The 26,596-nt window shown below is 41.5% G+C and overlaps 1 protein-coding gene across 4 annotated transcripts in view; it reads left to right on the top strand.

Annotated features, from left to right (window-relative positions):
* The window catches only part of Pde1c (Phosphodiesterase 1c), a 117,599-nt gene that overhangs the window by 6,261 nt on the left and 84,742 nt on the right, over window positions 1–26,596 (top strand). For 3 of the 4 annotated variants that reach the window (XM_017076566.4, XM_017076532.4, XM_017076593.4), the window contains exon 1: window positions 7,547–7,928. The exons of the other annotated variant lie outside the window; for it this stretch is intronic. In XM_017076566.4, the coding sequence (XP_016932055.3) occupies window positions 7,562–7,928 (367 nt within the window). In that variant the 5' untranslated portion in view covers window positions 7,547–7,561. Of the gene's footprint in view, window positions 1–7,546; window positions 7,929–26,596 lie in introns of those variants that run through there. 4 annotated transcript variants of the gene reach the window in all.

Below are 26,596 nucleotides of genomic sequence, written 5' to 3'. Positions count from 1 at the left end.
CATTATTTTTGGCCGGCTCAAGCTGGCATGGCAATTTGTCTTGCACATTTTTCGTGTTTTAGTTTTGTTTTCCGCCTTTTTGCCTCTTGCGGGATTGTTTTGTTTTCACATTCGTTTTTCCGAGCTCTAATTGCTGCGGCTGTCGCTGTTGGGCAGCTGCTCTTGCCCCATTGTGGCAAATTATAAAAACACGAGGAGCGGCAGTAACAACGGCGAGGGGAGCTGCAACAACTGTGCTGTCGTCCTTGGCTGACCTTGCGCTTTGCGGGACTTGCGTGAAACGCTCATTATGCGCTGCCATGTGGGCGGAAAACGGCGGTGGGCGGAAAACGTCGAGTTGCGCTTGCATTTTAATGGTTGCAATCAAAATTTCAATGCATTGTTATGAGAAGCTCGAGATGGAAAAATGGACCAAGGCAAAGGGTCGGCAGTAATAACAAGCTGCTGGGAGACTTTGCGCCAAGCAGGGTAAAAATGTGTCTGGCCTACGCTGCGTATACTTAATCTCTAATTGGAAAGTTTACCGAAAATTATGGCCCTCTAAAAAAGAATTGTTGCAGTCTTCACTTTTACGGCAGCAACAATGAAAAAGTTCGCCAAGCTGTAATTAGACCACGCCCCTTAATGGGATGGCCCAAAAAAATGGGAAAGATGTAAAGCGAAATGGCCACCCCATTCCACATCCGCCCTGTGGGCCTGAGCAAAATGATGAGACAAATGAACGAGAATTTAATAGTAAAGGCAAATAAAAGCTGAGCAACTCAAGTCAAGGACCAGGCAGCAGTTTAATTTCATCAGAAGACGGTGCTTCTTTGTTGTAAAAATGCTAGGGCAGATGTGTAAGCACATCAGCAAATGCCTGATGATAAAATAAAATGCCAAATGCGCTCACATTATTCAAATGTCATGATAGTCTAGTGGAATACACAAGCAGAGGAGGCAGAGCAGACAGCACAGCTTGAGACCGAGGAGACTCCACTCCACGCCACTCCACTCCATGTTTTCCCAACTCGTCCTGACTTGTGGCCAACATGCGAGACTTGATAACCAGCTAGATATATGGCCGGAGTCAACCACAATGTTTAAGACAACCGGGGCAGTGGGCGACGCTTCTCGGCAGCAGAAATTTGAACTATTGTTTAATTTGCCGTGAAATTTGCAATTTAAAAGACTCGGGAGTGGCACACAGAGCTGCATTAAAAGCAAGATAAAAAGTTTAATTTAAAACTTTGACAGGAAGGCTCTGTCATAATATGGAATATCTTAAGTTTAATTTTCAGATACTATATGAAGTTTGTTCTGTATCATTAACTGAGGGAATATTCTTCAAAAAGCTAATTTAAATATATAAGGCTTCTGGGAAATCAAAATGATTAAGAAAAAAAATGTTTGAAATAAATTAATTAAAGATTTCATTAGAAAAATAAAATATGTTTATATTTAAATAAATAAAGAAAAAGTTATATTAAAAGCCAGCCAAATGTATACATCTGAAAAACACCTCTGCACAAAACAAACTTTAAGACTTATTAAATAAAAAAGTATTTTAGCATGTGCTAAAAGCTATTTAGTGAGTTTCCAATTAACAATGTTTAATGACCGTTTTTGAAGATTTCAGACCGATGCAATCTACTCAAATATTCACAGTCCTTCCTTTAATTATGGATCACAAAACACTTCCCTCCCCCCCAACTTTTTCAATTAGAGCTGTGCATATCCTAGCAGGGACATTATATCCCGAAAAACAACCATCAGCTTGTAAGTGTACTGTTAGCTGTGGTAGCTGCTCAAATCTCGCTTATACGACCGCTCAATAAATGTTTTTATTTGAGCATTTTCGGGACTCGCAGCCCGGGGTTTGCAGAGAGGTTTAAATCTGAGAAATGGGATTGGGTCAAATCCTTTATGGCTGAGCTGAGGAAAACCCATTCCGATGATGTCTGCGCGCACTCAGCACGGAGCATTTGTTTTGTCTTCAACATGCGGAGTGCAGACTTCGGGTGACAAGGCATAAATAACTAAACACCTGCAGAATGTTAGGGAGACAAGGAATCCTTAACTTTTCCTGTTCTTTTTTGTGGGGTTTTTCCTTTTTTGTATATACTATATGGTTTTGCTTGGCTGTCTTTGGTCGTTTGTCGTGTCTGCAGCGGCGTTATAAATTACACACAACATGTCTGCGTTACCCCAAACATTTGTCAATATATCCTTGTAGCCAGGACTTACCAAAACGATGCCTCAGATTTACCGCCAAATATTTTCGGGAAGAACTTCAAATTCCTATGGAGTAACTATGGCGCCATCCTGCGGCAGACAGTGAAAAACGGAATCAGGCAGTCTATGAGCTTTTTGTGGTGAAAAGCTTTGGCAGTTAAGAGAAATTCTCTAGTGCGAGTCCTTCTAATCAGCTGTTGCAGGAGATAAGCAAACAGTCGTACGTAGTTAATCAATAGAAAACTCAAGGCTATTCTGGGTGATAAGATGTGAAAAGAGAGTGCTTGAAATACATATGTTTTTATGCAAGCATATTATTTTAGTTACCATTTTGTGTTGAAAAATAATTTAATTCATATCCTTTAACAACAAATATTATTTAAACCTTTTTAAAAATACACTCCGATAAAATTAGAAAGCTATGTTTTTAAAATAAAAAGAGTTAATTAATACACTAAAAATAAAATAACATTTTAACATTATTTAAATTTAGCTTAATGGGAAAGTAAAATATTTTATCTATCAAAAAACCTAACTTTAAGTACGTCAACTCTAGCAATATATAAAACTACTCAATAACTTAAATCTTAATACTTTGATTTTTGCCAATATGCAGGTGGTTAATCATTTTATTTTCACTATCCTAATGTTTTGTTTAAAGTGACATTCTTATTAATACGAAAAGACAAAATATTTGCATTGCTTTCCGACTTTTAGAACGTATTTACAGAAAGTAAACTAATATTTCCCAAATCGAAATACCTCCTAGAACTATTTGTATGCTAGAAATATTTTCTATAATTAGCCAATTGTGTATTTTGGCTGATAAACAAATCAGCCAGTGCCTTGTGTTTTCATTGCCACGCTCTCTTCCTAAACGGATTTCCTCTCTTATGTTTTCTCTGAGCTTTTATCAGCGCTAATAGACGCTCTTGGAGAGAGCTTCCGCTCTTCACTTGGCCGCTCTTCCTCCGGAGGAGCCACAGCCAGCTGAAGGCAAGGACATGATTTGCAGCCAGTCAGTTGATTGGCAACACGTTTGCCGGAAGGTAATACGCCCAGCCGCGAGCAACAGGAAGTGCCTCCAATCGCGACTTGCCACTTCCGAGTCGCGCTCGTAGTTCTCGTTCCTCGGCTGTTCGTCCTGGCCCAGTGTGTATGCATAGTTCGGGTGCCATCCAGTGAAGTTCCTGGCCAAAAGAAGTGATTCGAGTGGCAATTTTAATTACTCAGGAAATTGCTAAAAAAATACACATATATATTCGGGGAAAAAGGGGAAAAGTGCGCTAGAAGTGGTTTGGCTGGCCAAGTCAACTTGTTGCTTTGAGCCCGTTCAGAACCTGTTGCCCTTCTGGCTGAGATGGCTGCCCGTAAGGGAAGCCACAACAAATCGCTGGCTAACAGCAAATATTTGCACAATTTGTTGGCTCTGTCCTGCCCAACCCCCGATAAATTAACTGTTTAATGCCCGACTGGACCAGGACTAGAAGGTCCCAGCAATTAGGGCTCAAGGACAACTGAGTTTTTGCATTAAACACACTTTAAATGAACAATTATGTAGCCCAAAGAGGGATAAACCGTGTCGCCTCCCGGCCAAGGACACCTGATCCTCGTCCTAACTCCTGCTGTGTGCCAAACAATAACAAAAGCGGATTAACACTTAACTCGACGGTCATGATATGACCCGTCGACCTGAAACAACTGAAAAACTCCCTTCCGAAATCCGCTGGCGTTGGCTTGACCCGGGACCCTTTTGCTCAGTCAATCTAACAGGGGTTAGGAACCCTTTTCAGGTGATGGGCGGACTTTTCCGGGGCGTGGGGTTCGTGGAAATAAAACTCCAAAATTACACTGGGCAACACGGAGCGAGTGTTGAAACAAAACAGGAAACTAAACCAATTTGCATAGGTCCTTAATCGCACTTAAACAAAACAAGCCGCCCAACGTTTTTGATTAATTTTCATTAGAAGTTCAAAAGTTGCTGCCGTCTGGCTTTTGTTGCCCAGTGCAGGGAAGTGAGCAGCCAATTGTGGTCCTTAAGCCACAAAATTTACCCAAAGTTTATATTTGCAGGCCCTTTATTTTTATTCCTGTTCGCACACACAAATGTACGCACATATTTCTGGTCCCTGCCTGAACAATTTGCCTTTGTCCATTGCGGGTTATTCTTCATTTTTTGTATTTTTTAAGCTTGGTAGCTTGGTATGGTTTATCTGCTTTTCCGGCAGTTTCCTTTTCAGTTTCAACGCGAAAATGTTTCCAACTGAGTTGATTATACTCGGCGCAAATCAAAGGATGATGCCAACAGCCGCCCTTTGTATCCCTACATCCTGGAATCCTTAAATTTTCAGCATTCTCTTTAGTTTGAGCTGGCTGCCGCTCCGTTTTTTGTGCGCTCTTTGTTCGATATATATACATAGCTCAGTCTTTTATCTGCGGCGGGTTTTCCTTGTGCCGTGACCTTGTGAGAGGGGTTGGGTTTTCGCGGGGGGGGGCAGGGGCCTTGTGTCCACGGGGGTTTGGATATTTGCGACCTAAATATTTCAGAATTAATTTACCAAATTAAAGCCGGTCTGCTTATCCAAGCCACTGAGCATCGCAATTTATCTGCAAACATGGCCGCACACACCCATACACACGGCACACTCGCACACTCACACCCACACCCACACACACGTAAGCACGCACACCTATGCATGACGAACGCCCAAAGGTATTAATTAGTATGGCCCAGCGAACAAAAAATTAAGTGAAAGCGCTGGAAAGCAGACAACTAGAACTGGCCATACACGTCAAGAAAATAAGTATTACTAGTTGACCATTTTAGTAGACATACAAAATACGACTGCCCACAATCTGCCATTTAATTCTTTAGAAGAATGCAGAAAAAGTACACACAAATAAAAAGTTGATGGTAAAATTGACCAGTGCAGATAGTAAAGTAACTATTCAAAATTGTGCTTTACTATTTTAAATGGTTGTGTATGTTTTTGCTTCTGCTTTGTTTACTATTTTATGATTAAGCCACTATAAACATAGAGCCGTCCATGTGATGTGTGTATTTTGTTATTGCAGTAGTTAGTAGATATTTAACTATTAAAAATAGTTATCCTAACGTAAAATCTTCCACAAAAAGTATCTTGCTTTGAACAACTTGTTTATAATTCCCAACTGGGTCTAGCATCTCGTACACCTAGGCTCCCAAGCCAAACTCTGAAAAGTTAAGACCTTAATTGAAAACTATATTCATGGGTTGAGTCCCATCTACCTTTTTTTATAGTTACATAACTATTTTTTAAAGTTACCCCTTTGATGGGTAAAATTAAAAATTCGATGGTTGGGGACCGTTTTACTATTTTATTGGTCAATTTTACCAATAGATTTTTTGTGTGTAGGCATTAGCTGGAGAAATGTTTTTATATAATGGCGAAAATCGATAAGCGTTTTCAATATCAACATATTTTTTCACATTTGAAATGTATGCTCACTTTCTTTTTGTGTACCAGAATATAACATAAAACCCACGGCCATGAAAATCCATAATCCTAGTCTCATGGTCCGCTTTTTTCTGCCAGAATCGAGACATTGAGTCCATCTTTAGGGTGTTGACACGACATAAACAAAGACAGAAGAATGATACCGATAATAAAACCAGGGTGTCTATATAGCGCAGTAATACTACCATTTTTTCCACATTTCCCCAGGTAAATGAATGAGCAACAAAAATATTAATGCAATTGAAGGCAGTCACACAAAGCCATGAAATCGGATTAGGAAGTTGAGTGGTTTTTTATGGGGATTATGATTTGTGCGCTGCTGAAAGTTTAACCGCTGTTCGCCGATTAAAATCCTTTTGAATGGCGCTTAAGTGTAGAGAATTATTCCGGCACTCTGTCATTAACAACGCACATTTCATGGATAGTGACCCATCTGCGCCAGAATTTATTTTTACAGCCATTGTTTGGCCCTGGTTTTTTGTTTGTGGTATTTGATGTGGCAATTCCCGGCGCCTTTTCCGCAGCGCGATAAGCGGGAAAGCAGCAAAACCTCTAATGTATACATTTGAATGCCATTATCACAAAACGCTGGCTGATAGGCAGATAGGCGGAGGGCGGGAGCCGGTGGCAATTTAGCCGCAGAAAGCCAGCCACTCATTGTCTGGTGGTTTTGCCTGTTTTCCCCATTTCGCCTGTGTGTATCTAGGCCTGTGTGTGTACGCCACTGGATGTGATTATTTCCAAGCAATTTACTTTAATTCGTCGCATTTTAGAGGGCCAGAAATATGCCAGAGACAGCGGCAAAGTCATCAACTCAATGCCAAAGTACCGGCAATTCCCCCGGAACCCCTCACCCCACTTAACCCCTCTCGGCATCCGGTTAACCTGCGCCACGCCCACCCAACCACCCACCAAAACGTTGGTTCAGCCTGGGTAATTCCCTTTTTATTGACTGCAATCATCATCTCCATCATCATTATCATCAACATCATCGCTGCCGCTTTGCTTGCTTTTCGGTGGCATTCGACACATGTTTGTATGTGGACAGTAATTTTCCAGGACTTTGCTTTTCGCACACTCACAGTTGTAATTGCAGTTTTGCTTAAATTTTGGGTGGAAGCAAATTGAAACTGCAAACTACACAACGACTAGAAAATGGGGTTGGCCGATAAATGGATACAGATACAGGATTGGTGCGTCCAAAAATCCGCATATCCACACAGAGATACAAACTGCTGAATTGCGGTTCCGGTAAAATATTTTTGAAATTTAAATTAACTTTCGTAATGAGACATTCGGACGTTTTTTATTGCTCAATTAAATGTTTCAAATTGAAATTGGGTTTTGCCGGAATGCCTGCGGCGACTCCACAAATATTTCCTGCTGTGAAAACAGAATTGTGGAAGATGGTTCGCAAACTTCTCCCATAAAAATGACAATTTAACAAATGCACACATAATCTGATTTTCCAGAGTAAAAAATTTCTTACAAAGTCAAGAAAAGGGTTGAAAGGCTAAAGAGTCAATACTTTTGCTAAAAAGTAATGTTCGAGAACTCGTAAAGGAAATACCCATTTTGTAAAAGTTTGCTGTCGAACGTGATGTTCGCGTGCAGTCCTTGCCCAGGGCAAACCAATTTTTGTTTGGCTTTCAGTTTCCAAACGTTAATTGCAACAAATTGGCTTGGTCAGGGTCAGATCGCCCTTACAACACATTTTTTTCGGATGTGCAGGTGGCTAATTAAAACCCGTACCTTTGTTCAGTGCCCGGCAAAATGAGTGTTATCAAGTGACCTGCGATAGAGATAAAATTCACCTAGCAAAAAAAGGAAACGCGACGCGCGAGTGCAAAATGTCCAATTTGAATCTTTCGAATGCGCCACGCCGCCTGGCCCCCGGGACGGCCACACCTGTGACGGGCAGAGGTCCTGCTCCTGTTCCTGTGCCAGGACCCACTCCGGGTGCACCTGCCCCAGTGCCCGCGGTGCTCACGGCCCGGCTGACCTCGGACAACACGGTGGCCAGTGGGGTGGCCAGCCAGCAGCAGTTGCTGCAGCACCAGGTGTCGCCGGAGCGTCAGCCACCCACTTCCTGTCCGGACTCACCCATCCGCCGGGTATCGTCGAGCTTAAAAAATTCAGCGCTGGATTTCGCCTCGCGATTCTTCAACAAGTGCAAAGCGGCCACATTCACGGTGGATGGTGCCACCTACACAATCGGTAAGTTATAGTTAGTTAGGATAGTAATTGTTAGGATTTAAAAATATACTGGGGTTGTGAAATCACTTTTTAATGTGTCCAAAAGTATGCTACGAAAAATAGAACGTCTCCTCTCAGCACTTATTTTTGAAACTTTTAAGCACCTTGGATAGTAAAATTTTAGTATTTAAAAATATACTGGGGTTGTGAAGTCACTTTTAAAAGTGCCCAAAAGTATGCTATGAAAAATAGAACGACTCCTCTCAGCACTTATTTTTGAGACTTGTGCATATAGGACGCAATGCTGCATACTTTTAGGCAACTTGAAAAGTTTTAGGTTAGAGGATAAAACAGCTTTCTTCATGTGATAAATAAGATACAACTTTTTAGTGACAGTCAGAGGACTGTGACCGAAAATGGAATGTGAAATGTGGCAAATTTTGACGCAAAATCCTAACTAAACCTTTTCATTTTCCGGTGTGCATCAAAGGTGGAATAGCAAAAGCAATTACGAGGTCAACAAGTGTCTGTAATGAGTGAGAAAGCATGCTCAGAAAATGTGTTATTTCGGCATTTCTCCCTTTGTTTTATGTGCAACCCCCATTTTGCCCCCCCTTCTCATCTGACATTGTGTGCAAGGTCATCGATTGGCATTGGCCAGGTGTTTCCTTCGCTCTCGTGCGATTTTGTTTTCGCTTTCCTTATCGATTTGCAACCACCGTGACAGAAAAAATTGGTAATTCAATGTGTTCACATTGCCGGTGACGTGTCTTCGTCTTTTGTGTCTTTGTCTGGGGAAAGATTGATTGCACTTTAATAAGCTGGTTAAAGCCGCTGGCATGAGCAGCTTGGAATTTTTCGCAGGTAAAATTGTGTATTTAAATATTAAAAATGCAATAAAACGGTTTTGAATGGATCTCTGGGGTCTTATTTATATTTATTTTCAAAAAATGTTGTTTACCCTTTATACAATGTTATGTTGTCCCTCAAGTAACTTGACTCCACATCAAAGATATATAAAGAATAAATAAAACAAACAAAACTAGCTTATACCCGTTACTTTGTTACACAAGTCAATGGGTATTGACAAAAAGTGAATTTTAAATAAGCATTTATAAGTTTATACTTCCAATTTTTGGGTGTTGGTCTGCCAATCTTTAGTTCTGATCAGGAATTTACAGGGTCGAAAATCTTTTACTCTATGATTAGTATTACATACAAGAAAACTACGCATAAGGATAGATTGGATATTCGCAGCGTAAATATATTAAGTAACATTTACCTTTCTCAAAAAATTCTAAAAATTACACTGGTCAGGAGCGAAACTATTCGAAACAAGAGAAAAAAAATCAAATCATCATATCTTCTCAATCATGTTCTTTGTGCAGTAACTGGATAAACTTTTGGTTCTCAAATATTTATAAAATAAATCTTTTTTAATGTTTCTATTATATATTTAATTGATTAACAATAAATAAAAAGACTTTTAGGCAAAGAACATTTTCAGGGCTTCCACTGAAGTTAGGATCCTACTTATGCTTCAAGAACAATACGTGATGGCAAATATTGATTGAGCGTATGCCTTCGCAGCCATTTCTTATTCAATTAAATTCGATGCCTTACCCGGGCAGACGTGTGTTGGCATGGCAATTGTCGCCGAAATTGGAAACTCACGTGCCGAGGTGTTAAGTGTGTCTTACAGGCCCATCCTGTGCCCCACTTTTCCCCAGTGAGATGCCAAAAAGATAACTCTGATACGGCACGCAACTTTCAATCCAGCCAAGTCCCAGGAGGTGAATTCGTAAACAGATTTTGCTGACTGAGGATTTCTCTCGCTTTCTGTAGGAGTGTGCGTGGGTGTTTCGTCCCGAAAATCCTCGCAAAATCATCGGCTATATGCAAATCGTTTGATATCGATCTTTCGGCTCTGCGTTGCGAAGTGGATTTTAAATAGCGAACAGACATAAACATTTTTTAATTGAGGCGGCCATGACGCGATAATGAAACGTATCTGGATCGCTGCATCGGTATCGACGACACACATTCCACTTAGCATTTTTTAATCATGCCAGCCTGGTGTTATTTATGGTCAGACAATCACGGCAACTCTCAAAGGAAATTGCAAAGAGAAATGTCCTTGATTACAATGCCTCAGCTATGTGCCATCAATTAAAACTTGAAAATGGAGGGGGGGGAGGGGGTGCAAGGGACTCGGGCTGCAACCTTTGCAATTTCCACAGGGCGTAATGCAATTAAAAGTGTCACCAGCAGGAGAGCCAAAGAAAATTGAAGGAATTCCCAAGTCCGGCCGACTTGGCAACATGTGCGTCACTCTCCAGGACCTTTTATTAATAAGCCTGCCTGCAGGCCCAACTTTGTCTGTGGCGTTTTAATCTTTAATTGTTGATTATGTATGCACAAGCGGCGGCGGCGGCGGAAGCTGCCACACAAGTGAGCAGCCTTTGCAACCGACAGGAAACACAGCCCAACTTTGCAAGCCCCCTCGTCCTTCGTCCTTGCACCCTGCACCCCTTGGTTCTATTTCACTCGTCGTCGATGTCTTCTTGTGTACTTTGCAGTCGGCGGAAATTGCTTTGTCAACGCTGCCAGTGTGGGACAAACAGGACGGGCTGCAGCAGCAGCTCCTGGCGTTGGTTTGGGTTCAGGTCCTGCAGCTGGCCTCCCTCCTGGCAGCACTGGCTGACTGATGTCATAGATGCGCAAATTAAAAATAATGACAACGGAGATTTCCCAGTCAGACGACGAATTTAGGTCGCTCTTGCTTGTAGCAACTTCCTTTCCATCAAATAAGCTGGAATACACGACAATCTATTTTAAAAGCTATTTAAACGGTATTTGGTGACTGGGAGTTTTTAACAATCTCCTTGGCGCACAAGCCCAAAATACACCCATTCTTCTTTGCAATTCAAAGAATAATGATTATTTTACTTGATTGCGTATTACTCTACTTTAAAATTTTGCTAAAATTTTTTCTAGGCGTGCATTAGAAATTTTTATAAAAAGATTCCGTTTTTAAGTAATATCATAAGGCAAAGTCTACTTTTTTGGTGCATAAACCCTAGTATGTTATTCATTTTATGATTTCAATGTCCTCTCTGTTTTATATTTCTTGAATATTCCTAACATATAGTGTCACTATTTAATATAATAATAATATAATTAATATTAATATTTAGTGTACAGTTTGGAGCTCCCTAATTTTCAAGTTTTCCCTAGTTTTTCAAGTTTTCAAGTTGGCAAACTAGGAATTGCAACATCGTAGGGTACCCCTTTTGCTGAAGGATATTCCACAATCAACGCCATCGCATGGGTAATCGAATCGAGGACTTCTGCACCTTGATTGCAGTGGATGGCAACAAAAAGGGCAAGGAGTTGGGCTCAAATCCAATCCCGATCCCAGTGCGCATTCCGCACCTTCCATCCGCCGATCCATTCCGCAGAAGGACATTAATCAGGGCAGTAAACGACGGTGCCATTGGGTCGGGCATGACCAGCGCCATTACCGTGACAGAGTCGTTGATTTAGTTGCTTTCCACCGGCCAGTCGTACCTGTTGCAATTGAGAATTTATCGATTGCCGCTGGAGGTCCTTACAATCCTTACAGTCCTGCCAGTCCTTGCATACCCGCCAGCCTGGGCTGCGAGCAACAAGCGAATGGGAGAAAAATGAAAATCGATTTCACGCTCAAATTGATTTGGTTTTTATTGCTTGGGCCATTTAATTTATGTTCGCTCAACAAAAGCTGACTGCTGTGAAAGCTTGCCAGGCTGGGGACAAGGATAAGGATAACAATGCAAAGAGCTGATCCTGCGGAAGGACTCCGAGTGGAATTCTTTGTTGCGCTACGCTTTGACAATATTAGCGCTTATAAATTTAAATTGTTCGTAGGGCAGGGCGGGTAGGGCGGTTCCTGGTAGGAAAACAAGGAAACAAGTCGGCTTGTGGGCGAAAAACATTCCTGAGGCATCGAGGCGACAGTCCTGACAAGATGTCCCCGTCCTGTGCGTCCTGCCAATGCTGTTGTTGCCGGCTACATTGATTTTCTGTTCTGCCACCGAGTGCCACCAGCAGACTATGCTAAACCCCCTTGCCAAAACCCAACCCAACCTAACAAAACCAAACCAAACCGAACGGAACCCTGCCTTTTGGACCCACGCACAGCCATACATTATTTGGCTGTGGATGTTGGCTTTTTTTCGGGTGGAGAGTGAACAAGTGGATTCGCCACTAACTCCATCTCCCCTGTCTGAAAATTCTGTTGAGGTTTGCGGGCATATTTTGGCAAAAACGTTTTTGCACCAACTGAAACTGAAAGATGTAGGGGTATATAGGGTTTAACAGGTCCTGTCTGTCAGAGATTTTAATGGCATTCCAAGCTTGTCTAAACTGTGACACTTAAATTTTCGCTAAATTGCCAAAATCCAATAAGGATTTCACACAAAAGAAGTACATTTTATTTTTATAATTTACATAGTCCAATATTATTATGAATAAAAGGTTTACTTTAATCAGTAAAAATAAATAGATTGTATTCACTGTACTAACTTACATAATGTTCTCATGCTCGTTCCAGTTTTTATTTTAAAACTTTGTACTGTAATTTAAATTGAATAGGTTTTCTATTGATGGGTTGTAATATAGCAGGGTACCTAGCCAGCGCATCACCATCATTAGTTTCCCCATAGCTGAGCTGCGCCATCGTTAGACATCCGTTGGCATCCTTTACTTCCGGTCCCTGTCGCTGACTGCCGTTGTCACTTTCAACACCATGCCACCGCCTTTTGCAATTTGTTTCGAATTTGGCATTAATTTTTCACACGGGACCAGGGAAATTGAAATGTTGCCATAACGGAAGGTTGTTACGAGGATGGTGAAGAGGGTCTAGAAGGGATGGGAAATTTTACAGGTTTTCTAGTTTCAGTGAAGGCTTAGAATTCAATTAAAAGTTTATTAGTCAAGCCGGAGCACAGACTAAGTTAACTCTGCGGCTAAAACTGTGTTAATCGAATGAAACTACTTAGGTCGAAAGTTTTCGAGCTTAACATTTGCCAGGACACCCTGCGGCTGCAGATGAGAAGCCCATAAAACCAGACGGGACAAGTACCTTCAAAACAGGCCAGAACAAATATCCATTACCATCCTCAACCCCCAGCGCCACCTCATCTTTAATGGCGCTGGCATTCAACTTAATTGCCGTCGTTTCCGCAGCTGATTGCTCTCACTTTCCAGCCGCCGACTACTGTGATGAGATCTGGGCCTGTTTTCGGCCTGGTCGCCATGACCAGGTGTTTGGCAAGTCATTTGGCAACTTCAATCAACGGAAATTGAAACGCAAACGTCGAGCATCCATTTCCCCCCATCGAAACGTGCGAGTGATGAAAGTGAAAGCCAACCAGTACTATGCCATCCTATCCTATACACTTTCAGCTCTACTCTGTGTACTCTCTGCGGCCATATCTATTCCGGCAGTTATTGTTTGCCCAATCCATTGCCGGCTTCATATTTATTTTATCGCCGGAATAGCGAATGGAAACCAAACCACTCCGCTACTCACCCACGTGAATTGCCAGTGAGGATAACGAACTTTTTGTTTATTTCCATGGCCCAAACTGCAGAGAAAGGAACGAGAAATTTAATTTAAAATACAAGCAGCTCGATTGGCGTGTGAATCCGGCTCCGGCCAAGGGTGGCCCGAAAAAAGGGGAAAAATAAAATAGAACTGTTTACATTTCATGGGCCAACAACGCCAAAGCCTTCGTGGCGGGTGACAACGTTTCGCAAAGCGAGTAAAAAAAACTATTTTAAATGGATTGTCTGTGGTGTTAAAAATACGGAGGGACTGTTTTAATTTGACGCTGTTAATCAAGCGAAAAAACTGACTAAATTAAATACAACGTTTTTACCAAAGCCCTTACAATGTTTGCCCCGGAATATTTTTGGAATATTTTACTTTTCAGAAGCTCAAAGAGCATACTGTATTGGTTGTTTGCCCTCCTCAAATGGCTGCGCACTTTACAAAAATATTCAACATACTTTTTTTCAATTCATTTACATATTGAATACAAAACCATATATAACCCGACGTCAATGGGTGGATGAAAATATCGTGCATGACGGGAGTTCATCTTTCCACTGGGCAGACCGCAACCTAATTGAAATTGTAGTAGCACCATCAATCATAGCCGGCGAATAGCGTATACGCAGCGTATGCGCACTCCAGAGCCGCCAGCATAAGCAATATTCTTATCAACTTACCGAAACACTCCGCATCCACAACCTTCGCACCGACAGCCTCGATATAAATTATTATGGCAATCATCGGTGACTTTTATTCAGGTCCCGAGCCAGCTGGGAAAACCCTAAGGAAATTGCCTGGCCAGTGTGGGAAAGGTAAAAAGAAAAAGCAAAAATGCGCAAAGAACTCAAAAACAATAACACAGCAGGTGATATTTTTTATGGCCACGGCTACGTCGCCTTTTTGGGCACTTTTTATGGCTTTCTCCTGCGGCGCCTTGAACCTGAATGAAACGTGCCAAAGATGCGGCGCTCCTTGTTATTATTACTTCGATGTTGCCGTTCTGCCCGGGCATTCATTAACCATTCTTCTGCTCGGCTGCTACTTTTCGTGGCCGTGTAAATTTAATTTAAGGCCAACTTCTGGATGGGAAAATGCAATGCGGGAGAATCCCTCGACTGCAGCGAGCAGCAAGAAAGTTTTCCACGCACAATAGGGGCGTGACTTGCTCGGCACTTAGCGAAGTGCTTATTGAATTTACCACCTGGACAAAGGGGATAGTCCCCCAATAAGCAGGCAGCACTACGAGCATTGTTTGGTGGCAAGGTGGATGGGAAGACCAGTTTATCCCTCAGCTTATCCCCTTGCCGCGTCTCCGAGCTTGCACTCTGCATAATTTGTTGCCCCGGGCCACTTTTGACTGCTCCGGAGTCCTTGCTGCCCCGTCCGATGTCCTTATCGAGGTTTAGTTTATAAATGTCCATAGACAGTTTTGCTTTGCCAGTCTCCCGCAATTTATCTGGAAATCTACGCGACAAAGAAAAACTTTCTGCTTTATACTTTCCTCTTTTTTCAATTTTAACTCGACCAACTTGTTGTGGGCGAACTGCAAACGAAAAAAAGGGATGCGATCTGGGACCTCTGGCCCGGCATTACTGGGTGTGTCGCCCCATGGAGGACGTCATTGCCATCGCACACGCTAGAGAATTGTGTTTTAGGGGCGTGCCGGCCAAGTTAGTGCGGTGTTAGCTGCTTGGGCTTTAGCTTGTTTATTGCCCTGCCCGCAGTTTTGCTCTACTTTTCTCCTCTTGGGCGCTGATAAAAATCTACTAAACTTGGCGCCGCGTAATTGAAAGGCAGAATGGATGGATGGATGGATGGCTGGGGATGCAGGCAAGTTTTGGTGGTTTTTGTTCAAACGTGGAACATGCGAGGAATGCCTAGAAATATTCCGATTGCAAAAGTGTGTATTATGGGCTCTCGTTGCTTGCTCAGGGATTATGTTAAACTTAAAGGAACTGGTTGCAATTTACGCTCTGACATTCCAAAGCAAGTAAAGTTCTGTTTATCTTTCAGAAGTCCATTAAACTAAAGTTTTAATTATTGAAAGATAAATTCAACTTGCATACACCCCCATAGCTTTGTAACCAAAGCTTCGAATCGTCATATAAACCAAATTACTACTCTGTGCTAAAATTGTAGTTCTCCCCTAACTGAAAAAATTAATCACAAAGTGAGCAGAAATGATAAAAAACCAAAAACAACCCATAAAAAGGACAAGCTCCTTTTCATATCGCGCTCCACCCATCCGGAATCAATCTTCATTTCGCTGTCACACGCTGCGTATACGTAGCATTTTTGCTGCTCCCTCTGTTTTATGGAACACAAATCAAATTTATGCGCTGGTCAACGATTTTGATGGCCCTCAGTCGGCACTTCATCCCCACTAACGTGGCCCAAACCCCACCCCCCGAACACTTGCTACGTGTTTGGAAAGCTGATTCCACTGCAGCTGCTGTAGCTGTTATTATTATTACCATTCGAGCGATATTTGTATGGATGTGTACTTGAAAAAAAGCCATGGATTTGTATACATGTGACCTTTGCTGGTTCCCATTCCCATTTCCGCTGGAGCCAGATCCTGATGCACACGTTGGCCGGGGCAAATTGAAATTGAATTGCGAACTTTAAAAAGTTTATGGCCAAAACGAGGCGAGTGCTATATACCAGTGGGCCACACGGCGCTCTTAGCGGGCCAAAAAGGGGATGTGGAGTGGCTTACTGGGGATTCCTGGACGGCAGCAAAGTTGTCTTCTTCCGCTCGGCGTTTTCCTCGTTGGCAAGTTTTGTGGCAACTGCTTTGCCCCCGGGTCTTAACCTCGCTCTATCTTATGTTTTTCCTCTACTATTTTTTCTATATCCATGTTCTTGATAACACTTACACACATCTACACTTGTTTGTGTTTCAACTGTAATCAGACTCGCACAACGAAATAAACAAAAATTCATTTTTATTGTTGACTGCACTCAATTACTTATTTATTTATTTTTTCCTTGCCCAGAACTCGACTGGTCAAATGTGCGCAATGATTTTTATTTGATTTGTTTGCAAACTCATTTAGCTTAAAGCAGGACGAGTGATATGTGGGTGAGTTAAAGCAAAGGATGGCTATCCTGCGGTTCAGTTACGCCAGATGAGTGTCTTTAACGATATGTGGGTTATTAGGCAGACAAGCACTGACCAATGAAGCGATTAAGGAAAAACTTTCGATCAAAAGGCCTCTGCACTGGAGTTATCTCAGTGCCGTATGAATACGGGACAGGGACTTGTACAGGGTGCTTTCTTTTATAAGGATACTAGGGTGATAATAAGTTAAATACTTTTCTAAACTAATTTTTGGTAAGGCTACCAATTTAGAAAACGTTTTAATTATAAGTAGTCGAACATCAAAATAATTTAACATAAATAATGTAATATTTTTTTCATTTTTAAGAGAAGTTCGCAAAGTAAAGGTGGTTTAAATTCAATTTTGTGGATTAAAATATGACTTTATCTAACAACATCCTGTATCTGGTTGCCTGACCAAAAAGCTTGGGCAGTAAATCATGCATGAAGAGAAACTCAGTCAGGCTTTTTCGCCTGTCGGCCTAGTGAGCATATGGACCAAAGGTTGGCAAAGGACCTGGCGGAAGCCCGAGGAAGGATATTTACCCTCCCCCCGGCTCGCCAGCTCCCTCTGGCACCCCCTAGTCCCTCTGTGTCATTGATTTCTGTGCTCTGAAGTGCATGGGAATGTTGTTTGCTTTTTAAGCAGGCGACTAACCAATACTCCGGCCTCACCAGGAGACGCTTCGGCGAGTCCATGATTACATCTGGACCCTGGATTCAGGATTTACAGAAGCCTTCACCCACACTCAGTGCAGCCATTCACCCGCACATACGGACTGAATCGAATCGTACGCATAAATAATCAAAAAGAAGCCGTGATCTCTCGCAGCGAGTCAATAAATTAATGCTGAATCGATTCCCATTTGGAATGCAAGCCAACTGAACTCGAACAATTTTTGATTAATTTACAATGCGACTGTTGTACGGAAAATGCACTTAATAGAATCATAAAATTTGAGCTCATTTCGCATGCGGAAAATATGTGAAAATTCCCGCAGAAAAACTGAAAACTTTTCGCAGCCTGGTAAATAATTAATTTTTATTTTATAACCAGCGACATGGGGAGAACCGAAAATGTGTGTGCGGCAGGATTGTGGGTCGAAGAGGGGGGGAGGGGGCAGGGAAGGGGCTGGGCACTTGAGGCAAACTAATTAGGAGCAGAATATAGTATTCTCGAGCTTGTTACTGTGGCTGCTGAATGTTTACCCGCTGCCGGCAGCAGTTGTTTTCCGGTTTTCTACACAGAGAAAAGCTGGATAAATTTCCCTGCCTTATCTGAACTCATAAGGTATATATATTATATTGGAGAATGACACAGAAATTACTTACAAAGGTGTCTAAAAGTATGCAACGCAATATTTTAAAACTGTATGTATTTCGACACTTTTAAAAGATACTTTTCAATAGTACGTTGTAAAATATTTATTTAAGACAACTGAAAAATTTATAATACATTTTAAAACACCTTTTAATATTATTAAACAGAAGACTCAGTCACAATATTCCATTTTAAGACTTTTGTCCAGCTACTTTTAAATACAAATCTTTGTCATAATTTATTAGATAGTATTTTTTCAGAAGTGTACGGTTTTTTGCTTCTGAACTTAACAAATTCAAAGGTTGACGCCTTTCTAATGCTGTATACACTCCATTTATTTTCGTTATTGTTTAATTTTCATCCAAAATTAGGCTTTGCCTTTAAAGCAATGCTTGTCCTTTTTCTCTGCGTGTTTGCTACTTCCTGTTCCACAGCGTTCGCTTTAGAATTAACCCAATAAAGCTTAAAGGCGGAGCACGTGTATACGTATACCCTGCATGCCAGGTGAATTGCTGCCAAGTACCTGGCAGCTCTTTAACACTCTCTTACAGCCCTTATGCTCGTGCCCAGGTCTTTTAAGTGCATTAATACATAAAGTCGCCCCATGACTCCCCACAGCCCACTCCCCAGTACCCTCACCATCCGCACCTCGTAAAGTCAAGGGGACTGACTGTGATTTAAGAGATGAGTGTGGCGCAGATCCCTGCATTTCTCACGTAGCATCAGCTGGGTCGAGCTGTCACATCCTGGGCACTGTGACCGAGTCGCAGTCGAGGGCATCAAAATAACACTCCGATTGCAGCTGGCAGCTTTACAGGCCATGGTCCTTAATAAAACTTTTATATTGCATGCCAATTCAGGGAAGAGAGAGCCAGGAGAAATGCGAAAAAGTATATGAATGGAATGGCAACGGAAAGTTGAGTGAAGTTGGGGTGCTCTTTGTGTCGGACGAGGTCCTTGAAACAAGGCACTTGAATTTAATTGAAACTAAGCGAATCTTATATATATGAAAATAATTATGTACGGACGAAAGACTTGTCGATTTAATATCTCTCATTTATAGTTAAAATAATCAAAATAAAAACCACAAACCCATAATAATATATCAAGCTGTCAAAATATTTGATATTGATGCATGCCTCTTGGGTAAACAGAATAACAGGGTACATATACCCATTTAATTTGCACTACTTAAATATTCACTTTTCATTTTTATAACGAGGATAAATGTTTAACACATTTATGCATTAATTAGATTTCGGCACATAACTCATCACGAAAGTGCCTCGCAATCAGGGTTATTTTTTGTCAGCTTTAAAAGCCTCTCGCTGAAATTAATAGGAGGTCCTTGCACGTAAAGGTTTCTTTTTCCATAGGGAAAATCGATAACTTGGGATGGGGCGTTATCCTCTCCGCTATCGGCATCTCTCTGCCGGCAATTCAATTTAGACAATTTTCATGCTGGGCTCCGATTGAAAGTGCAACAAAGTGGCAAAGTGTCGGCCAATTGCCTTTAAATATTCCCCTCGGCAAATATTGATTTATGTGAGTGCAGTGTGCAGTAAGCATTTTCTTGCCAAGGCCTTCCGTGTCTGGCTAAATTCGAAATATGAGATTCCAAATCCGGAACAGAATCCGCTCACCGTTTGCAGCTGAAGGCTCCAATCCTTTGGGTGCCCCGAGCCCGGGGAGCCTGCAACGGGATTAACATTTGTGATTGCAAAGGGGGAGAGTCGAGAGACAGGATAACGTCTTTCAGGATTTTCCCAGCCCCCACCTCCACAAACGAGGCCATACAATTGGCCAGCAATTGTTGCTGCTTAGCCCTGGCATTGTGGCAACTGTTGTGCGTTTGCTGGCAATCGAAAGTGGGCGGCAGGATGCGCCTGGGGGCGTGGCAGTGTGGTTTCCTGGCCATGGCAAATGCGACTGCCATTGAGTTGTGGCGACAGTTTGCCCATGTCACCGTCGCTTTGCAATTGAAAGAGCCGCTTAATTGGTTTCCTTGGGGCCAACTGAAGTCCACCAAAAGCCGGGATTATTTACCAAAATATTTCTGACTCAGGCAGCCACTTACCCTCCCCTTTGACCCCATCGCATGTCTGGCTGCAGTACGTGCATTAACCAGCACTCGTACCCATTCCCTCTGATTTATGTCCTTGGATAAGCATGCAAATGACCCAGTCGCGGCGCATAAATTGCTGCTTTATTTTTTAATTATTAAACAACGTCGCGGTCTGGCAAGTTATAACGCGGCCCAGGATGTCAACGAACTTGCTCATTAAGCCGAGCTGAAGGCAATCAAAACTTTTCGCTTTTCTTTTATTTGGTGCCAAAACTTTTACGCCCGTCAATTATTGTACTTTCGGTAATTCCTGCCAACTTTGCCGGCTGTGCCATTCGCCAATGACTTTTACTCTTTAACTGTCATCTGTCCGGCAGCATTCCCCCGGGAGCCAGGACATCTCATTAATGGAGCTAAGAGCCGGGGAAATGCCTAAGCCGGGGGATTTCCTCGCTCGTCCTTGTGTCCTTGACATAATTTACAATTTCAATAACATTTCTGGTGCGTCTAAGCTAGGAAAATGTCGAGCAATTTATTTAAGCATTATCCTTTTGGCACAACTCCTTTGTCGTAAGTCGCAATCATCATTGTCATGATGACGATGACGAGGTTGGGCGGGGGCGACTCGCGCATTTGTCATCATTAGGGATGGCTTGCAGGACTGAAAATTAGTCCGCAGTTGCCGGAGGAGCCCTTGGTCCAGGATACGATTTATGCGTGTGCAGTTCCTCTCGAGAGTCACGCCCCGGCATTCGTTGTTGCTGCTCATTATGGTTTAAAAAATGTTGAGCACGTCGACGCTTGTTTGCATGGAAATCGTCCAGCCTCCTCCGACCAGGGTCCTCCATCCACTAGTCCCCGTCCCCATTCTCGTCCTGTCTTGGACAGCACTTGAAGTCGGTCGCTGGGGTCCTAGCAGCTCTGCCCACCACTGCGGCCACTTGATAGTCAGCGCTGACATCTCATTATGGTTGTCTACCCGTCACCAGTGCGTATGCGTGATGTCTTCTTGCCTTCACCGACGGCCCTTTTTTGGTCCGCTCATGTGCTGGCAAAGCGTCTGCAACGCGAATTATTTTTATGTGCCATTGAGGACCAATTTCAGAGTGTGCCCTACATATATTTCCATTTGCTGTGGGGAAATTGAAGCCTCTGTGCGTTTCTCTGGCATGTGACAGGGGAAAAGGAAGTATGGGAAGGAGGGGCTTATATTGAAAATGTTTTCTTATTTCGGCTGAAGGCACTACATTTTGGCACCACACAAACACAAATTGCATTTTTAGATTCTTGAAATAGTATTGGTTTACCTTGCTGTCAACAGTCTTAAGTTATTGAATGCACTTTGCAAATCTATTTCATTAAAATATTTATAAATTGTCTCAAATGTACACTAGATTCCTTTAAGTGCACCAAGAAGCCCTGATATAATTGAAAAATAAGTTGTTAGATTATTCTAGCAATCTTTACCAACATGTTTATTTTAAAGCCAATTTAAGCAATCATAGGTTAAGCAAGTTGTTGTGAGATTAAAATATCATAGGACAACTTGAATTTAGGTCAATAGAATGTGCAAATGAAAAAATATAAAAGTGAATGCGGTGAAGAAGAATGCCAATACTTAAATTATATTGCAGAACAAAAAGCTTGATAAGAAATAAATTAAACATAATTACACTGGCAGTAAAATGTGCCGCCTTGCGATACAAAGAGGAGAATTACCATATCCTGTCCGCTCCCCCGGAGAGTTTTCATTTCGAGATTCCCAGAATTCCTGCCTTTGGGCCTGCCCCCATCCTAAGCATATATCTTCCGTTTGGCCCTTAATGCAGCCGAGTCAATCATGGCCCACTTGACCGCAGCCACTAAATCACTTTGAATGGGCCCGTTTCTCTGAGTTGGCCAGGCCCGAGCCACTTATCAGATGTTTATCTTGGCAGGGAGTACTTAGGGACCCCGGCAGCGGGACGAGGATGTGTGTCAGTCCTGAACAATCTCTGCCCTGCATGTTGACAGGGACATTTACATAGCGGAGGAGCCATCACTGGGGGCGTGGCAAAATCAAGTGCATTGTTGCCAAGAAGGGATGTTGGGGAGTCGCCGGAACCATTGACAGCACATTAACCCGCAGACAGACAAAATACACAAGGACGCATGCATTATTTATTAGCGTTTTCCGCTCGAAAGACAAAGCGAAAAAAGGAAGACAGCAACCTTAGAGCCCGAACAAAGGCAACTTTCGAGGGCTGCCGAAAAAGTGCTCAATCAGCAGGTCGAATGAATCGCTGGCTGACTTCGTTCGTACGCACGAATTGACACTTGAGATGGATTAGCATGACGCCTCAATGGGCCGAAACCCGGAGTGAAAGAGACGGGAGGGGAGTGGGAGGGAGACAGCCTAAGGCGGGGACAATAAATCAAAGCGATTGGAAATTTACAATCCCGAGAATGTGGAAAATTTTAATTCGCCCTCACATGGGAAACATTTTTAAATAAGCACGAGTATTACCTAAAATCGTTGAAATATAAGCTGCTCAAAGAATTAAACAGGCTATCCTGTATCACCGTTTGTCCCCGAACAGATTATTAAAGTTTTAAACCTCTAACCAACTATATAAAGTTTTATGGCACATTAATAAATTGAGTGCTACCCAAAACATATTTTCAAGTTCATAAAATCTTAAGACTTATTCCTTTCTTTTTTGTGACTTTTGTAATGCGGTTGTGGCTAAGCTGACTATCAAAAACTTTCTCCTGAATTTTTCAAAGTATGCTATATTAAGTGTTAAGGTAGTTTTCTAAAGGACAAATATTTAAGAGATATTTTCATCGGAAAAAAAACTGTTTACTGCTACCAGTTGAAAACATTTAATACAAAAAGAAACCATTTTTTCCTAAAATAAGATTACTTACTTCTTGGGATCTCTACTTTCCATCAAGCCTTTGTTATCATTCATTGCTCAAGAATCACAAGTGAAAGCAGAAATCCATTATGATAAAATCCCTAAAAATGTGTTGTGTCTAGTGGTCGCAGTCGGGGCGTAAAATTGGAACAGCTGTTTTCAGTCGCTATCCTCCTTGGCTGTCGACTTTGGCTCATTTAGTCCGGAACCGCGGCGCTGGAAACTAACCACTTTCGCCGCTTTCCCCACTCACTTTTCCCCGACATCGTCATGCTATTTCCTGTTTCCGGCAGTTCCGCCTCTTGCCTTCTGATATCACAGCGGCAGCAACAACAATTACGCAGCGTTTTCCCATTATTCTGTAAATTATGAATTAGCTGTGAGTGGGATCCTTTCACCGCTGTCACATCCCCATCTCCAACCAACGCTTTTCTTTCCTTCAATTCAACCCAACCAATGCTAATCCTAAGTGGGTCTACATCCACTACATAATTCATTTAGTGGATCTCTGTCAACGTTGATTTAAAATTAACGAAAGCCTTAAACGTAAGTGTTAGATCTCATAAAGATGGTTGCATGATAAGAATATTTTACTTTGGGATACGGAATTTAATCTAAAGTAAAGGTTTTCTAATAAAATACATTATAAATTGTTTCATTTGGGCTTAATAATAAATATTTGATAGGTGTATATTTAACATTTATAATATTTAAATACATTTTACAAAAGTAACATTAAAAGTTATTTCATAGAGAGAATTCTGAGTTGAAAATGATCTTAAAAATACAACGAAATTTTTAAAGTTGGATGTGCTGTCTTTGTTCTTGAATCAAGTTAAATTAACGGTACTTACATTGTACATTGTATATCTCAACAACTAAACTATTAGTCCAGTCAGTAAAGTATTCTTATCAAAAAGTTGTTAAGTAAACACAATTTAACTTTTCTCATCTCACCATTTCGATCTAATATTGAGAACATTGATAAGTACACGGTTTTTAAGATCGAATGTTCTCAATTCAAGAACAATGTAGTTGAATATTTCACTCTGTGCTGTTATCCTCCATAAATTTTTCTCAATAGTGATTTTTTTATCAGTGTATACATATTTTTAAAGAACCTTGGGCCAACTTTCCCATATTTCAGCGCCTGTGTGCCTGCTCTGGGCCTATGTTAAATGCTTTGTCGTACATCAAAATTATGTCGGCATTTATTAATGAACTGTAAATGTGATTGATGCGCGTGTTGTTGCCCCCGTTCATTACTTTCCTCTGGATTTTGTTGCTGTACACAGCTGCATTTGTGCGGCTCTCGACTATAATGTACACAAACATGTAAAGGGCGCTTTAAATTATATAGCATGCAATTTGTTTGATTCAGGCTGAAGTGAGGCGAAATGAATCAAAATGAAATAGAATGAGTGCCTGTCTGTCGTTGCCCTTCGCCTATTTGTCTGGCTGAGAAGATGCTCCCACATTTTTGCATTTCTCTTCATAATCTCGAGCTAGCAGGATTTTCTTGGAAAAACAAATTGTGGGATAAACAGGTAGAGGGTTGTGGAGCTTGAACTTATGAGATTTTTAAAGATAAGATTCTAGGAGCGAAGTGCGTATTTAATCTGATAAAACTTAAATACACTTGGATTTTCCATTAGTTAATTAGTTCACATTTCTTCGGCCTAATTAAATAGTTATTTAGATTCACCAAACAATTTTTTATTTGAACTTCAAATGGATACTTGATTTTCAACATAGTTATTAGTTAAAATGGATATACTTCATGCCCAAAAAACAACACAGTTAAATTTTGCATTTAATCTTCATGCATTATATTTAATCTACTTGGGTTTCTTCCACTTAAAATATTTCTTCAAATGTCTCTATTTTTATATATATTTCTTGGCCAAAAACAACACAGTATTATATGTGGCATTTAATCTTTAGATCAAGCTTTATATTTTATCATCTTGGGTTTTTAAATTTAAAATATTTCTTCAAATGTCTCTTTTTTCGTATATACACATATATATTTCTTGCCCAAAAAACAACACATAGTTAAATGTGGCATTTAATCCTTTAGAACAACCATTATATTTAATCTTCTTGGGTTCCTTCAGCTTTAAATATTTCTTCAAGCAACTCTGTTTCCATCTATTTCCTTGGGGTATATAACAGTCCATCACTTCCTTCCTGTTTATATCCCCTTCCTATTTTCATTTCCTTTATCCGCAAAATCTTCTTCTTCCGTTTCTCATTTGAATTCCTCCGAGCTAGGAAGAATAAATACACTAAAACTGAAAGAGGTAAATAGTAGAGCTTATTGGGTGAATGGAAAAATAGGAAAACAGCTCAACACGTTTCTCAAGTTTGTTGCAACAACTGCTGCCTCGGAATAGGAGTGTCGCAAACAAAGCATCCAATTTGGCTTAAAAACTTCCCCATTTGCCGGAGTCCCATTGCTGTCCCTCACTCTAGTGTTGTGTAATTACACGTAGTCAATTAGGCAAATCATTAGAGCCCAATCCGGAGAGCTAAGACAACAATGGGCAAACAAAGAAGATTAAGAGGCAGCCTGTGTCGGTAAATAAGAGCTATCCGAAAAACGCAATTAACCTGGGCAAGAAGCGCTCTTAAAGGGTTCCAGAAAAGCTGGGATTTGGCAGGATTTCGGGGTCTGGTGCATTAAAAGTGCATTACGACAGCTGCAGTGTGGGTGGTGAAAAACACAACAGGGGAAAAACGACAGACACAAACTAAGTGAAACAGATTGCAGCTGTAGCAGCCAAAGGACCTTGCTCTTCCTTCCACACCTCCGAGCCCCGCACAATTTAAATTAATTAAGTCGGCTGGGGTGCGAGGAGGCAAGACATTGTATCTACTTTAAATGCAAGCCAAGCCATTATTATGCATACGCACTGTGGTGCCACAGTGCTTAACCCATTAGCGTTGTAAGCCAAATGGAAAAATATGCTTAGCTGAATACCTTTTATGATCGCTCTCTCAACAGGTTAATAAAAGAAATTATAAGTAACATTTTAAGACACTTCTGGTTCATATTTAGAAATAGTCCCTCCAACAAGTTAAGGGGTAATCTCAAATCTGCTAACTTTCAGGACAATCCGATTATGTAGGGCTTCAAAAGTGACGGAGAGGTTAACTAATAGTAATTTATACATACATTTTGCGTTAGAATATGGGTTGCAAGTAAAAAAAATAAAATTAAGAAGAAAGTTCACATAGCTGTGGCCTTTTCCTATGCGGATCGATGATTCGACCACTGCTCATTGAGGGGTTAAGCATACGCACCGTGTTCGATGTGGCGAAGAGGATGCGGTGTGGCTTAACCAGCGATAATGACATTTTTAGCACCTGACATAATTAAACAATCAAGGAACGCCCCTTCCCCAGCCAAAGGATCCCGGGATTAGGTGTCGGCTTCATAGTGCGAGCGCTTGACCTTCGCCAAAGGAGCGTGAAGTGAATCCTAGAATCCTAGAATCCAAGAATCCGGCGAGATGGATACGCACACACTGCGGGCATTGTGTGCAAGGTCCTGGCAAACATGGCGGGGATACATAAACACACACATTACACACAGCGACATGGAGGGCACTAAAATGCGCTTATGAGTTTTTGCGGCAGCCTCGACAGCGGCAACAACAAGACCAGCAACAACTTAAATATGCAAATATTTGCACAAT

Source organism: Drosophila suzukii, chromosome 2L (assembly GCF_043229965.1).
Source record: "Drosophila suzukii chromosome 2L, CBGP_Dsuzu_IsoJpt1.0, whole genome shotgun sequence".
Lineage (NCBI taxonomy): Eukaryota > Metazoa > Arthropoda > Insecta > Diptera > Drosophilidae > Drosophila > Drosophila suzukii.
Note: the sequence above shows the minus strand (reverse complement) of the source record. Positions and strands in the feature narration are given on the sequence as shown.